Genomic DNA, 17,317 nt, shown 5'->3' with positions numbered 1-17,317 from the left:
TGTCTGGACAAGTCACTCACTTCAGAGGTATGGGTCACCTGTGCCCAGGCAGTGAGGAGACAGAGACATGTGCATGCTCCGATACCCTTCACACCCGCCATCTGCATGAGCAGGGGGTGGAGGAGCTGAGGAAGCTGAGGCTGGGAGGACCACCCAGAAACTCTAGAACATGGGTAACATCATTCAGGCTTGGGGGAAAACAGAAAACATCTCAGGTGTGAGGAACTTGCTTATTCACTGAAATATAGCTTACTAAATGGTCCTTGTTAATTCACCATTTTCTTTTACCTTAACTTCTTCCTATTTGCCAATGCAGCTTCTTTTTTTTATGCTGAAAATACTTCTAATTCCTGAGCCTCAGGATCTCTCCTGTGGACACATGAACGGTCTTTCTTCCAAACAATCTCTAGCTGTCTCAACATTCGGAACCTCATTTCTCTTATCTGCATTTAGGGTCCTTGAGGTTTTAAAAATGCAGGTTGCAAAACAAACCTTTTGTTTACTAAACATGCCCCTGCCACCTGAACATACTTTCTAGAAGTGACAACGCAACTAGGTAGGAAAAGGATGGGATTTAGATGCAGAAGGACTTGGTATTATTGACTGAGTGATCTTGGGCAAGTTATTTGACCTCTCAAGCTTCCTCATTTATAGAATAAGACTATTAGTGTTTACCTAAGAAGATTATTGAGAGGATTAAATGAGATAGTGTAAGTAAAGCCCACAGAACAATGCCAAGCACATAGCAGATACTGAATAAGTGTAAATGTCCTTATTTTTTAAAGTATTTGTAATAAAGGAAATGTCCTTATACGTAGCCTAGAATTTCTATGAATGGTAAAGCTTAGAGCATCCCAAACAGCCCTGAATTATCCTAAGACAGGCATATGAATTAGACATGCAGCTTTAGTGTGGCTTAAAAGATGCTCATTTCCATTTCTCCCACAGGTGCTGATTGCCAGTGGTTAGATACTCTGAGGATGCGGCAGATTGCATCCAACACTTCTTTACAGCGTTCCCAGAGCAATCCTATTCTGGGGTCACCATTCTTCTCATACTTTGATGGCCAGGATTCCTATGCTGCTGCTGTGAGACGGACCCAAGTGCCCATTAAGTATCAACAGATTACACCTGTGAACCAGTCCAGAAGCTCGTCTCCTACTCAGTATGGACTGACCAAAAACTTCTCCTCCCTACATCTCAACTCTAGGGACAGTGGCTTTTCCAGTGGCAATACTGACACCTCTTCAGAGAGGGGTCGATACTCAGACAGAAGCAGGAACAAATATGGACGTGGTAGTACATCACTCAATTCTTCTCCTAGAGGAAGATACAGTGGAAAAAGTCAGCATTCCACTCCTTCAAGAGGAAGATACCCTGGAAAGTTCTACAGGTTTTCTCAGTCAGCACTCAATCCTCACCAGTCGCCTGACTTCAAGAGAAGCCCCAGGGACCTCCACCAACCCAACACCATACCAGGGATGCCTTTGCACCCTGAGACTGACTCAAGAGCCAGTGAAGAGGAAAGCAAAGTCAGCGAAGGGGGCTGGACAAAAGTGGAATACCGGAAAAAGCCCCACAGGCCGTCTCCCGCCAAAACCAATAAAGAGAGAGCCAGAGGGGACCACCGTGGATGGAGAAACTTTTGATGAATTGAACTACATAGTTTTTCTAAGCAGGTTAAAACAAAAATGTAATGGTTTTTGATAATATGATCCCTTCAGATTGAATTAACGAAAAGACAACGCTTCCAGTTTTTGGATTGGGAAATACCTTCTAATTGAGACTATAGCCAAACCAGGGCCAAAATTATGGATATTGGTCACCCAGTGATCATAACTAGGTTTGAAAATCACTACACATATTTTCTGCCTTGAGTGAACATTTTTAGAGGAAAGGTTATGCCATCTTTTTACCCTAACCACTGATATTCTGGTTAGCAGGGCCAGGACAAGGGTAAGGAACATGAGGTCAACAAAAAAATCAAATTTTTAGGAAAAGATAAGATGAATGTTACTGATTTTTCCTTTTGGCTGAGGCTGCAATATGGCCTGGCAAGGCACTGTTACTGATCTTGTCTTTAACAATTTTGATATTTTGTTCATCATAATTTTTTTTGCATGTTTTATTTTTTAAAATATTGCATTAAAATATCATTTAGCTTGATTATCAAGTTTTTTGCTTTGAGTTTTTTTGTTGCTTTTTTTTCTTTTCTTTCTTTCCCCCTCTTTTTTTTGGAGGTCCCCTTAAATTTTGTGCCCAAGGCAGGTACCTCACTCATCTCATCCTTGGCTCAGCCCTGCTGGTTAGTATTTAGTATTTATTTTAGTAAGATATTTGTGTTTTTATGATGGTCAGAGTTGAACTGATCTGGCTTGTCATTTTTCAGTAATAAAAAAAGTTACTGAATTTAATGTTGATTATGATGCATATCTCATTCATTACGATTTATCAGAAACCAAAGATTTAAATTGCCTAGATTTGTGGTTCTTTCTCTCCCTAAGTTCCCAGGGAATGCTTTCAAATATTATTTTCTAAATTTCACCAAAGAAGGAGCAAAGAGGATAAAACAACACTCCATAAAGGCCTCTCGGGTTGTCAGAAATCTAAAATCTAAAAGAAAACAGACACAGAGCAAGACAATAACGTCACAAGCTAAAAGCCAGAGAAATTTAAAATTACCAACATCCTTGTTGGAGTAAGACAGTAAATATCAGCCTTGCAGCAAGACAGCTCCAAGCAGCTGCGGGCAAAGAGGTAAACCGGTGGGAGTGCAAGGAGACTGTCTGCAGCTTAGGGCAGAAATGGTGGGATCCCACTTGTGAAATGCTTCATGTTTTACAAACCAAAAAGTCAGGTAGCAACAAAATTATATGTCAAATCAATAAATGTTACTTTCAATATTCTGTGATTCTGTTCAGCATTCACTAACCCTGTTTAGCATTCACTAAGCCCTACATAGGATTCTCAGTGCTCTGTAGAAATCCAAAGGACACTCTTCTAATTCTGTGGGTTTGAATTTTTTTAAAAGAAGCTGGTCATCAGAGTACATGCATTTGTTCTCAGGGTAGCTCCCCTGCTGTGTGTGATACATTACTTGAGGCCTGGTGGGGAAAACTATATTTCGGTAGCATTAAAGTCAAGGTGGGCGGGGCATGGTGGCTCACACCTGTAATCCCAATACTTTGGGAGACTGAGGCAGGAGGATTGCTTGAGCCCAGGAATTCAAGGCCAGCCTGGGTCACCAGCCTATCTGGGTCAGATGGGGAGACACCATCTCTACAAAAAAATACAAAAATTAGTTGAGCACGGTGGCATATGCTTGTAGTCCCAGCCACTCAGGAGACTGAGGCAGGAAGATCACTTGAGCCTGGCAGGTCAAGGCTGTAGTGAGACGTGACTGCACTGCAGCCTGGGCAACAGACCAAGACCCTGTCTCAATCAATCAATCAATACTAAAGTCGAAGTTATAGGAAATGACCTTTATTTACAAGGGAAGTTGTCATCACCTAAACATTGATTCAACAACTTGATTTTATAAAAGTTTTACTGTGTGCCAAATGTATTTACAAGCAAAAGCAATGGGAATGGTGTAATCAGTTAGTGAGGGCCTCTTTTCCATCATGCGTAACCAGCTTCTAAGGTTTTCAGCTCCACCATGATTCTTTCTCATGAAGCTATCAAGCACAGCCTGTTTTCAATTATTTTTCCTTCTTGTCCTTCATTTAAATTTAAAGAAAAGTAGACTAATGCAAAATATGCTATCTTAATATCATGCTGTTTCTAAATAAGCAAAGTATTTTCTGTGATTAGAATTTTTGGATAAATAAATGAACAGTCTTGACTGAGTCACTCTGAAAGGAACACAAAGTATGGCCTTAATTGTGAAACAAAATTTGCATTCTGGGGAATTGCTGAAGAGCCTAGTTTAAAAGGCGCTATGCAGATCGTTGCTAGTTTCATGCTACTTTCTTCCATCTTGCTTTCTTCGGTTATGGGGTAGGGAATCCAAGCTGGTAATAAAATAACTCAATGATCTCGGCCCTATTTAGTGCAGTCAGTGACTGCAAAGAGGTTATTCCACCAGCCCACAAAACTGACCACTTTGTAATATCTCATGGAAAAATACTTGTCAGCATCAATGCTCCCAGTCAAAATCAAAGTAAGAACACCTGCAGTCTGCTTCTTGACTGTAAAGAAATAATAAGTTGGATGTTCTCTCTCTTTTTTTTTTTTCCTAATGATGCTTATTCACCAAAAGTCACTTGCCAGGTTGAAAGATGAATGTAAGTCAAGAGTAAAGCAGGGATTAACAGGACTTTTTTTTCCCCCCATACAAATAAGTTAGTAGCCAACAACGAGAAACTGTATTAGTTGCAAGGGGTGAGGCTAAGACCAAAAAAAAAGAAGAAAATAAAAAGGAAAGAAAGGGATATTATTTTAGGATTAGGAGAAAAAAATTACAGTAGAAACAAATAGAGTATATCTTGGACAGGGCACCTCTAAATGTGGAGATTTTCCCTAAATAGGCTTCAAAGCTAGTTTGGAAGTGCCAAGTCTACATTGGTTGCTATCATAGAGGCAGTCTTTATTCCACACAAGGCCCAGACAAAGCAGGATGTTTAGCTCTTTGCACAGTCACCACATTAGCAATACAATGGACCTAGGCTGAATAACTGGATAATCCCAAATCTGTATAGGAGAACTGGGGATTTTTTTTTAATCAAGGACTACTTCTGAGAGAAATATAATTATCAATTGTTTTCAGCCAATTTATAACAAATATAGCTCATAAAAATAATAAAAATAAAAGTATAATATTTAAAACTATTTACAGTAAAATTCAGAACAGTAAAATCTTACCTGGAAAAATTAGGTAAGAAACAGTAACTATAAAGGAAAACTCACAGTGGCAGAAGCTATACTTGGTAACATGCAGTATAAATAACAACAAAAAATTGATATGCAACATCTTCATTGTAAAGTTAAAATTGAAAATAATTGATTCCATCGGAAAAAATCAGTACAATAAAAAATTGGCCAGGTGCAGTGGCTCACACCTGTTATCCCAGCACGTTGGGAGGCTGAGGCAGGAGGATCCCGTAAGCCCAGGAGTTTGAAACATAGGCAACATAAAGAGACCCTGTGTCTACAAAATATACAAAAATTAGCGAGGTGTGCTGGCACGTGTCTGTAGTCCCAGCTACTGGGGAGGCTGAGATGGGAGGATCGCTTAAGCCCAAGAGGCTAATGCTGCAGTGAGCCAAGATCATGCCACTGCACTCCAGCCTGGGTGACAGAGTGGGAACTTGTCTCAAAAAAATAGTAATATACAAATGGGAAACAGCATTATGTTGGATAGGAAACCAATCAGGAAATTAAACTGACATAATGACATTCATTCCATGAAATGCTTTCTTGACAAAAACATTTCTCAATATTTATATAATTCGGATCAAAATGTTTCATGTATGAGTAGACTCAAAATGCCTCCAGGATCAAAACAGTAGGGTCAGAATCTCCAACAGTTCAAAATGGCAAGGTCGAAACATCCTGGATACACCTCAAGGCATTCTGACTTAACTGCAACTTTTCCAATTCAGTTATACCAAAATATTTTATATTTCATAAGCTTTTTAAGCACCTTCTCTACAATTTATCCTTTCACTTCAACAAGTTGGTACAGATGTGGTATGCTTCTACAACTCTGGTTCTCAGAAACTACTCAGTTTTAAGATGTCATGATGTAGCTGTGCCACCTTGTTCAGGATGTAACCTCCCTGGAATTTTAAATTATAGAGACTGCACTTAGGAGGTGTATGAACTCTCTTGCCATCATTGGATCTGAGAAACTACAGTGAAGCTGGGGTTCCCTGGGGAAATTAGAGCGAAAGACCTGGACTCAGCTTCTTACTATTTGCTGTTATTGGAACTGGCTTATGAGATTCTAAAGTGGAAAAAGTGCCAAATGTAGGGTCAAAACTGTCAGGGCTTTAGTGTACCAGCTGACCAAATAATGCATGACCGAACCAACAGAGTTACAGAATGAAGAAGATTTATAACCTCATAGTTCATTCAACACTAAAATCAAGATTCAGTTTCTAAAACCAATGTCCCATTACGCAAGTCTACCAGAGAAACTCCTTGCCTACCACCACCCTGATGAAACTTACTCAGCTTTCAGGGTCCTGCTGAAGTCCTGCCTCCCTGGAGACCTCCCCCAACAGCTCCAGCCACTTCTCCATTCTACTCCTCTCCAAGACCCTTTATCACACACTCCCTTGCACCGTTGCTTCACCCTGACAAACCCACTCCCTTGCAGATGCTCTGTGAGTACAGTGCAGTGCTGCCCAAGAACTTGACAATAAGGGAAATAAGACTAAGCTCTGAGAATTTATTGATGAAATGGCTACAATACCTCCCAGGCATGGAAACATGCTGCAGGTATGAAGGAATCCAAAGAGAGCATGAGTCTTTTAGAGGCTGTGGTGAGTTGGAACAGCCAAAGCTGGTCATCAATGGAAGCCTAGAAGAATGAGATCCAGAAAGGAAAATGTTAGCCATACTGGGCCAGCAAGACTTTCATGCCGGGCACGACCTGCCCAATCTCAGGTGGTGGCCCTGTAAACTAGATAATATTGTCCAGCATAATCCCTCCCAAAGTGATGTGAGAATCCATTCAGCCTGAGAAATATATACCTAGTGTCGAGATGGTCCTATAACCCCGCTCCTGTGAACCTCTTTTGCATCACCCCCACAGTGAAGCAACCACACATCACACTGCAGCCACACTGAATTAGCTGCCAAACCCTCCTTTGTCTTCAAAACTTTGTACTCCTTCTCTCCCCCGACCCCCGATCCAGCTGCCCCTGTATCGTCTGCTTAAGTCACCTTTCAGCTCTCTGCTGAGACATTACCACCTCCAGGAAACCTTTCCAGATCCCCATGTCCGAGTCAGGCCAGCCTTTGTGGCTCACATAGAAACTTTTGGTTACTCAATCATATTTATTCCCCTCTATTGTAATAAATCTCCCAAGATTTGCTCCTCTGTATGCCTCACTGGACTATCGGCTTCATGAAAGCAGGATTGTGCCTATCTTGATCCCCTGTGTATCTCCAATACATAGTTGATAATCTTTCTCCAATACATAGTTGATAATCCATTTGCCGAATAGATTAATTAACTTATTAATCAGGCTAACACACATCAAATCATCTAAATTCTTGTTCTAATTTCATGTTCATTAAGTGACCTTAACAGAAGTCTCCAATCCAGCTAGGAGTTAGGTCTAATGTTGAAATAATAACCATTCTAATTTTATACATCAGTCTCCTATGAGCTTTGCTAATGTGAGTTGGCCCCTAAGTACAACTCAAGACACTGATTAAGTTTTGGGGTGTATTACTGAGAGCAGATTCTGGGTATGCCAAGGACCCCAAAGGAAAGGCCAGTCTATTTTTCCTAAGAAGCCCCTTGTATCATACTGTGCTCATTTTCCATTTTGAATTTTGACACCTAGCATAGCACTATAAATGCAAGTTCTCAATAAACACCTGTCATAGGAATAAAAAAGAATAGAAATACTATGTATGTTCACAAATAGTCGTGTGTGACTCTACTTATAGATAAAATATTTTGATCCAAATTATATTAAATATTGAGAGATGTTTTCGTCAAGAAAGCATTTCATGGAATGAATGTCATTACGTCAATTTCCTGATTAGTGTGAAATTCGCATATAGATATGTGTGAAATTCACACATAGTCGTGTGAATGTCCTTTTGGACATTCATAGAATCTCACTATTTGGCTTTCCTTTTCAGAGGCCCAAAGTTCTGTCTTTTTAATGAATATGAATTGTTCCTGATCCTAGTGCCCTCTACAGTCCTGCTGTGACTGCTTCTAAAAGTACACAAAGCTTTACTAAAAGTCTGACCTGGCAGTTTTCCTTTCCTTTCTCTTACCCAAAGACACCAGCACCCTCATTAGTTGTCAGATGATGCCTCTTCTGGCTGAGACTGGAGGACGCTTTGTGTTGGTGCAGGGACAATTCAAGATTTGTCAGCTGGTAGTGGCTGATTATCAAGATGTCCAAACTGGCTCCTTTGCTATGTGTAAGCAATTTAATTTTGTGCCTAATTTTAATCTGCAGTGTACTGTATGTCTGCATCTGCTGTGTTAAAGCATTCATTAGCATTTAAAGGGGGAGCTGATGGTATTGATCACTCTTATTAAAACTAAAAACAATCATGTGGCAGTAACTGATGAGCATTCTCTTCAACCACTGAAGTCACAGCCAAAGTTTATGTACTCAAAACACTGGCAGAAACAGAAAATGCAATGTTTAAGCAAGAATACAAGGGGCATCTGTTATAGGCATTTATAGTTGACTACCACCCACCCAACCCACAGATTCCCAGATTATAAGCTTCTTGAAGGTAGGAAACTTTATTACTGAATTTCTATCACCTGGCTCAGAGTAAGTTCTCAATAAATTTTCAGATGAATGACTAAATTAAAGAAGGAAGGTGAGGCCGGGGTGGTGGCTCACACTTGTAATCCCAGCACTTTGGGCGCTGAGGCAGGTGGATCATCTGAGATCAGAAGTTCGAGACCAGCCTGGCCAACGTGGTAAAACCCCGTCTCTACTAAAAATACAAAAATTAGTCAGTCATGGTGGTGGGTGCCTGTAATCCCAGCTACTCAGGAGGCTGAAGCAGGAAAATCACTTGAACCGGGGAGGCAGAGGTAGCAGTGAGCTGAGATCGCACCATTGCACTTCAGCCTGGGCAACAAGAGAAAAACTCCATCTCAAAAAATAAATAAGTAAATAAATAAATAAATAGAAGGAAGGTGAAATAACCAATGCATGTTATATAAACACTCAACAAGAACAACTATATTTTTCTTACAGACAGCATAATAGCTATGTAATACTATGTAACAAATCACCCCAGAACTTAGTGATTTAAAATAAGAACAAGCATTTACTATCTCAGAGTTCTTGTAGGTCAGGAATTCAGGAGTGGCTTAGCTGGCTGGTCCTGGGTTGGGTTTCTAATGAAGTGTCAATCAAGACATTGACTGGAGCCACATTCATCTGAAGGCTTGACTGGGGCTGGAGAATCTGCTTCCAAGATGATCCTCTCAAGGGTGTGCTGGTGTTCTTAGGAGGCATCAGCTCCTCCCCATGTGGATCTTTCCACGTCTTTAAGGATCCTAATGACATAATGGCTGGATTCTCGCAGAAAGAGTGATCAGGAAGATAAGGTGAAAGCCACAATCTCTCTCATGACCTAGCCTCAGAAGTCACACCCAGCCATTTCTGTAAGATCCTAGTGTATAGACAGGTATACACAGGTCAGCCTACTCAATGTGGGAGGACTGTGCAAGGGTACAAACACCAAGAAGTGAGAATTATTGAGGGCAGGGGCTGTCATCTCATAGGCTTACAACCACAGGCACCAGTTAAATCTCTGACCTCCCCATTGTAATTTGGTGTCTTCTTTTCTAAGCTTTGCTGTTTCTGCTTGTTTCACATTTTCCCAATCTAAAATCTGGACCTGAGCATAGTTCAACTGAGTGTTAGAGCCGGAAGGCATCTTGAAGACCATTTACAGAAGTTTAATGTGCTCATTTTGCAGATAAAGAAACCAAAGCCTGTGGAGTTCTGAAGCACCTGCCCCATCACTCAGCCAGCTATGGGCAAAGGCAGAACTCAAGGCCACCCAGCTCTGGCTCTTCTCTGTTCTCATTGAAGCTTATGACTTGTGAAATGTTTAATCTCCAGTGAAAATAGTGTTCATGAGGTCCATCAGCTGTAAGTTAACGCTTTTGTGATGGTACAGTCGAACCTTCTTGGGTCTCCATAAACAGTGGAAGAGTCTTCATGAATTAGTAGATGAGTAAATGCTTCTAAAAGCAAGACATTAAGGCAATTACATTTCTTCTTTCCTTCACCAGGCCTGTGTTGGTTTCCTCTGGATTTCATGGTGCTATAGAGAGATTATGTGTTTTATGTAATAAATATTGCTAACAAAGTCGTCTTTAAAATAAGTTTTAATGTCAATTCAGTCGAGCAAACATTAGCTGACACCCACTGGGTGTTAGGTATCGGCCTGGCATTCTCTCTGGTTTCCATTGTTAATTCAGGAACAAGTCTCAGAGGTAAGGAGAATTATTTCCCTATTGACCTAATTGGAAACTTGGAAAGAAAGAGATTGAGACATAAAATGGCAAAAGAAAAATCATTTATTTTGTGGAACAGGAACAATTCATTCCTCACTCCTTTGCCATTATTTGGTTCCTTCTGCATTCCTCTCCACTCTCCACTCCCCCTTCCCCTGTCTGCACTTCATCGTTGCCTGAGGGACCTGAGGCTCCCGGGACTTAGCCTACTCTATTATTGTCTTTGTCTTAAAAATGTCTAACAATCACTAGCTCCTGCATTTAATATAACATACTCAATGATGACCTTTCCTTAAATTTGAGCCATTATAGCAAATCACTATCTTATTTTATCAAAGGCTCAAAAGAAGTTTACCAAAAATAAGAGCTCTATTAATCCAACGATAGATGGTTGTTATGAACTGGATGTTTGTCCTCCCACAAATTCATATGTTAAAACCCTAATCTCCAATGTGACGGTATTTGAAGATGGGGCCTGTATTGGTCCATTCTCACACTTCTATAAAGCACTACCTGGGACTGGGTAATATAAACTAAAGAGGTTTAATTGGCTCAGAGTTCTGCAGGCTTAACAGGAAGCATGGCTAGGAGGTCTCAGGAAACCTACAATCATGGCAGAAGGCAATGGGGAAGCAGGCACCTTCTTCACAAAGCAGCAGGAGGGAATGTAAGCAAGAACGAGGAAGTGCCACACTTTAAAACCATCAGCTCTCTTGAGAACTCACTATCATGAGAACAGCATGGGAGAAACCATCCCTACGATCCAATCACCTCTCACCCAGTTCCTCCCCTGACATGTGGGGATAACAATTCAAGATGAGATTTGGGTGAGGACACAGAGCCAAACCATATCAGGGGCTTTTGGAGTAATTAGCTTATGAGGGTGGAACCCTCAGGATGGAATTAGCATCCCATAAGGAGAGTCATGAGAGATGAGAGAGCTTTGTTCCTCTCCCCTACTTTCCTCTCCCCTCCCTTCCCCTCTCCTACATGAGGATACAGCAAGAAGATGGCAGCCTGCCACCCAGAGGAAGGCCCTAACCAGAACCCAACCATGCCTGATCTGACTTCCCAGCCTCCAGAACTGTGAGAGATAAATTTGTGTTGTTTAAGACAAGCCACCCAGTCTGTGGTAATTTGTTAAAACAGCTCAAACTGACTAAGACATTAGGCAATTTTCATAAGTCCCATTCTTCTTTACCAATACAGATGAAGTTCCAAGGAAACTCAAAAGGAAATCAACAATATCTGCTTGGTTATGTTGGTTTTTTGAGACAGGGTTTCAGTCTGTCACCCAGGCTGAGCACAGTGGTGCAATCAGAATGCACTACAGCCTTGGCCTCCCAGATTCCAGCGATCCCCCCTCCTCAGCCTCCTGTGGAGCTGAGACTACAGGTACACACCACTACATCTGGCTAATTTTTTTTATTTTTTGTAGAGATGAGATGTTGCCTAGGCTGGGGTCTCAAACTCCTGGATGCAAGTGATCCTTCCACCTTGGCCTCCCAAAGTGCTGGAATTACAGGCGTGAGCTGCCATGCCCAGCTTCACCTGCTTGTTTTAATGAGGTTTCTCTATAAGAAACAGTCTCATTCTATCTAGTTCAAACACAATTGAATTTTCTATAGCATAGTATAAAACATATCATGGAAGAAATGATTATGATTAGAGTTAACATTTATTGAGTATTCATTATGTATGTGCCAAACCTGGTTCTAAACCCTTTCCTCATTTAATCTTCACACCAACCCTATGAGGTAGAGTCTATTATCATCATCTCCATTTTACAGTTGAGGAAACTGAGACATAGAGAAGTTAGCTATTTGCCCAAGGCAGTCCAAGAAATGGAACTGTAATAGGGTAGAACCCCATAAAGACTGGAGCTGGAGATGGCTCAGAATGTGAGGTGGTTCTAGGGGCAGATCCTTGCCCTTGTGCTCTGCCATTAATGTGATTCCGCTACCCCCACAGAGCTGCTGCTTTCCATGCCACCACCGTCTGATCTTCACTGCTCTCCCTTCTTCAGCTTGCAGCCACGGCTTCCCATCCTTGCTGCTAGTTCCTGAACTTTTTTAGCTGCAGCTCCCGCCTTTAACCAGTAAAACCTTCAAGCCTTCCATATTTCTTGTTTCAAAGTGCCAAGAGAGTCTATTTGGCCCAGCTCATATTTTTTAAACAGACTGCAGAGGTTGCGGGTTGCTCAGCAGACCCTGTGTTGGGTAGGCGTCCATTCCTGGTCTTGTCAGCTGTGGCCCATAAAGAGAAGAGTACGAGAATAGCAAATGATATAAAGCATGGCTATTTAGGCTACAAGGGCCTGCAGGTGCAATCATTTCTCTTAGAACAGAGTAAAGGCATAACCTTTCCGGCACATTGTTATTCTCTAGTGATTAATCTACACTGTTTGCTACAAGGGCATATTTCAACAAATTTGCTGAATTTAATAAGTCTATTTTTAGGTGGCACTTAGAAGAACTGTACCAGGAAAATTATGCAGATAAAAATCTCTGCTTTTTAAGAAAGATTGGATGGGATAATTTTATATACCAAAGTGTAATCAATTTAAACCAGTATTAAACTGAGTACCTACTATGTGTACGTTACCATCAAGGACTTTTTTTTTTTTTTTTTCCATACAGGATCTCACTCTGTCACCCAGGCTGGAGTGCAGTGGCGCCATAATGGCTCACTGCAGCCTCAACCTCCCAGACTCAAGCTATCCACCCACCTCAGTCTCTCCAGTAGCTAGGACTATAAGCACTCACCACCACACCTGGATAATTTTTGTGATTTTTGTAGAGACGGGGTTTCGCCATGTTGCCCAGGCTGGTCTTGAACTCCTGGGCTCAAGTAATCCACCTGCCTTGGCCTCCCAAAGTGCTAGGATTACAGGCATGAGTCACTGTGCCTGGCCAACAGAATTTTTTTTTTTTTTTTTTTTGAGATGGAGTCTTGCTCTGTCATCCAGCCTGGAGTGCTGCGGCACAATCTTGACTCACTGCAGCCTCCACCTCCCGGGTTTCAGCAATTCTCCTGCTTCGGTCTTCCAAGTAGCTGGGATTACAGGCGTGCGCCACCATGCCCGGCTAAGACTTTTTTTAAGAGTAAGAATTAGGCCAGGGACGGTAGCTCATGCCTGTAATCTCAGCACTTTGGCAGGCCAAGGCGGGTTGCTTGAGGCCAGGAGTTCGAGATCAGCCTGGCCAACGTGGCAAAACTGCATCTCTACTAAAAATACAAAATTAGCCATGCATGGTGGCACATGCCTGAAATACCAGCTTCTTGGGAAGCTGAGGTATGAGAATTGCTTGAACCCAGGAGGCAGAAATTGCAGTGAGTCAAGATCATGCTCTGCACTGCAGCCTGGATAACAAAGCAAGACTCTGAAAGGAAAAAAAAAAAGAGTAAGAAATAGAGTTTGTAGAATTTTAAGGATCACTTAGTTCAGTGTTCCTTAAACTGAGGTCAGACATGTTCTAAAGGTCACACATTCTTTAAGAAATGTTTTAAAGTTTTGTGTTCGCATTTCCAGAACAATCTAAAAAATCAGTATGAATGTATTCTGGAGCATCCATGTGGCCACCTCAAAACTATATACACTGCCATGCAAATTAAGTGTTTGAGTCTGGGTTTTTCTTAATGCCAAATAGTATTAATATTACTCTTGGTGGGCTAAAAATACAAGGGGAAATTTTAAATACACATGAAATGCATTTATGCCAAAGCTCACTGCATGTAGTAGTTTGGTTTCCCAGTAATTGGAACAGAGAAAAACGATGACAGAATTGAGTAGGTGAAGACACTGTATTCATGATGGGAACAACAATTTTGCTCTAAAAAACATCCCACTTCATATCCAATTAATGCTATTAAGTTTGATTTTGTTTATATTCAGTTTATAAGTCTGTGAGAAATGTATAGTTGAACGACAACTCTCACGAAAGAGGTTTCTGCTTTTTGGAGTGGTGGTTTTCTTTTAAGTAACATCATAACCAAAGTAATTGAGTAATCCTAGGAGAATCTCATAATTCTTTTCCTTTAAAAGGATGCCATACATTACTCAAGTTTGAGAAATGCTGATTTAAGTCAACCCTACTGAGTTTTAGATGGTAGCCACAGGGCCTAAAATAAGCTACAATTAAATCATAGTTACAATTACTACTACTACTACTACTACTGAAAATGGGAGAGAAGAAAAAAAACAGGAAAAAGACATCAGAAAGTGACCAGTAAGATGATCAAGACAGGCATGGTAAACAACCCTGTGAACTAATACTTAAGACAGGGACTGTAACTTCTTCATCCTAAGTGCCCAGAATGTTAGATCCTCTGTTAAGTGGTAGTAAACTCAAGTGCCCAAGACCACGCAAGACGGAGACAGAGCCAGGACTGGAGTTTTAGACCCGTATTCTCTCCTCAACTCCACTCCCAGAGCCTTTAACCCCTGCCTGCCCGGATTACCTAACTGTCATCACTTTCTGACTTCTTTTCCCTGCCTTTTTTCTTTCCTCAGTTCTCAGTAGCAGTAATAAATTTAACTATACTTTATAGTTAACTGTGCCAAGTGCTTTAAAAACATGATCTTGTGCGATGTTTAGACTCCGCAAATCCTGGATTGTCTTTATTTTTGTTTTCTTTGCCATTTTGTTTTTCCCCACGTCTTCGTCTTGAAGTTTCTTGAGCTAGGCAGCTTTTCAAGCTGAATGGCTGCCGGTGTTCCTGAAGGGTGGGCACTTTCAACCTGAATTAGGCCATTGTGCCTATTATTGGGATCACGAATTAATGATACTTGTCAGTCATTATCTTGAGAGCTTTTTGTTGTCCTTAAAGACAGTTCATTTTGCTTGCTATTGTGACTGTGACAATTTGGTTCTCAGTAAAAGTTTACATGCCGAGTGGAAACCTTTGTGTTTTGTAGCGTTCTCCTATGAGTTATGTTTTCCTCAGCCAAAACACCCTACCCTTCCTGTTCTCCCCTCAATCCATTATTTCTACCGTGACAGGTTTCTCAAGCAAACAGGAAAACCATCAAATGTAACAAACCTTTTTCTTTATGCAGCGCTTCACAGCCGAGCACAGAGGCTGGCCCCCACAACAGACAACATTACCACCTTAGTTAAACACCGTTATCTCTGTTCTACAGAGGTGAAAAGATTTCCCTGGTGGTATTAGAAAAATCTAGAGTGCTGTCCAAATTTTAATGCAGAGGAACCAAAGTTTAGTCTTTTATCCAGATCACTGTGGTCCCATGTACACCATCCTTGCAAGACTGATTCCATTTACAGCTATAGAAAGATAAAAATGAGCATTCTATTCAACCTGCAGGGCCATAATCAGACTGTGCTAGGTGCTGCTGCTACAAAAAGACAGCACTTGGCTTCCCTGAGTGGGAAATTAGCACGAACTCCATTAGTTTGTGTTTTATAAAGACAGGAACATTTCCCCTAATACATATCTTAAAAGAGAATTTCTCAAAAGATAGCTATTCCCCCCAGCTCTGCTACCAATCACTCTGTTATAGCGGGATGGATATCTCAAGTTTTATTAACAAGTTATTTTACTAAATAAAGCCTAGATAAAAGACATACTCGTTCTGAGCTCCCTAAAAAGATGGTGTCCTATCAAGGTTGGAAAGAGTGACTGACTAAACATTGATTCTAGTTTTTTGTTTGGTTTGGTTTTGAGACCGAGTCTTGCTCTGTCGCCCAGGCTGGAGTACAGTGGCTTGATCTCAGCTCACTGCAACTTCCACCTCCCTGGTTCAAGCGATTTTCATCCCTCAGCCTTCCGAGTAGCTGGGACTACAGGGGCCTGCCACCACGCCTGGCTAATTTTTGTATTTTTAGTGGAATCGGGGTTTTGCCATGTTGGCCAGGCTGGTCTGTAACTCCTGACCTCAAATGATCCACCCACCTTGGCCTTCCAAAGTGGTGGGATTACAGGTGTGAACCACCGTGTCCAACCTGATTCTAATTTAAAAACAAATGATTAAGAACAAAGACAACAAAGAAAAGCAATCATAACCAGCACACACTCTCTTCTTAAAATTGCCATTCCTGAGTTTGCTGCAGCATGTGGAAACCAAAACATTACCATTAATAGACAAGGAAAGGAAAATAATCCCAATCCTTTCTGCACTTCCAGAGTTTGACCTTTAACAGAGTCAGAGCTGGGTTGAAGGTAAGGAGAAGCCAACATTAGCTCAGCTGGTTGTCAGACCCACCACTGAAAGTACTGGTTCCTTTACCATAATGAATAGCTTCTCTGACAAAATTAGGGTCCTTAGCAGGGGTGGAGAGCACTATTTTATTTTTATTTACTTACTTATTTTTAAGACAGGGTTTCACTCTTGTCACTCAGGCTGGAGTGCAATGATGCCTTTGTGTCCGGAATTGGTGGGTTCTTGGTCTCAGTGACTTCAAGAATGAAGCCGCGGACCCTCGCGTTCTTAAAGTGTTACAGTTCTTAAAGGCGGCGTGTTCGGAGTTTGTTCCTTCTGATGTTCGGGTGTGTTCGGGGTTTCTTCCTCCTGGCGGGTTGGTGGTCTCGCTGGCTCAGGAATGAAGCTGCAGACCTTCTCCGTGAGTGTTACAGCTCACAAAAGCAGTGCGGACCCAAAGAGTGAGCAGCACCAAGATTTACTGCAAAGAGTAAAAAACAAAGCCTCCACAGCGACGAAGCAGACCCGACCAAGCTGCCAGTGCTGGCTGGGGGGAGGGCAGCCTGCTTTTATTCTCTTATCTGGCCCCACCCGCGGCCTGCTGATTGGTCCATTTTACAGAGAGCTGATTGGTCTGTTTTGACAGGGTGCTGCTTGGTGCGTTTACAATCCCTGAGCTAGACACAAAAGTTCTCCAAGTCCAGGCTAGATTAGCTAGACACAGAGCACTGATTGGTGCATTTACAAACCTTGAGCTAGACACAGGGTGCTGATTAGTGTGTTTAAAAACCTTGAGCTAGACACAGAGTGCTGATTGGTGTATTTACAATCCCTTAGCTAGACATAAAGATTCTCCAAGTCCCCACCAGATTAGCTAGATATAGAGTGCCGATTGGTGCATCCACAAACCTTGAGCTAGATACAGAGTGCTGATTGGTGTATCCACAATCCCTTAGCTAGACATAAAG

The 17,317-nt window shown here is 41.6% G+C and overlaps 1 protein-coding gene across 1 annotated transcript in view; it reads left to right on the top strand.

Annotated features, from left to right (window-relative positions):
- MAP3K20 (mitogen-activated protein kinase kinase kinase 20) overlaps positions 1-2,908 on the top strand; it is a 201,059-nt gene extending 198,151 nt beyond the window's left edge. The window contains exon 20 of the mRNA XM_032755347.2: positions 949-2,908. Coding sequence (XP_032611238.1) covers positions 949-1,649 — 701 coding nt within the window. The 3' untranslated portion in view covers positions 1,650-2,908. The remainder of the gene's footprint in view (positions 1-948) is intronic.
- Positions 2,909-17,317: the final 14,409 nt, after the last annotated feature.

Source organism: Hylobates moloch, unplaced genomic scaffold (genome assembly GCF_009828535.3).
Source record: "Hylobates moloch isolate HMO894 unplaced genomic scaffold, HMol_V3 SCAFFOLD_1, whole genome shotgun sequence".
Taxonomy (NCBI): Eukaryota; Metazoa; Chordata; class Mammalia; order Primates; family Hylobatidae; genus Hylobates; species Hylobates moloch.
Note: the sequence above shows the minus strand (reverse complement) of the source record. Positions and strands in the feature narration are given on the sequence as shown.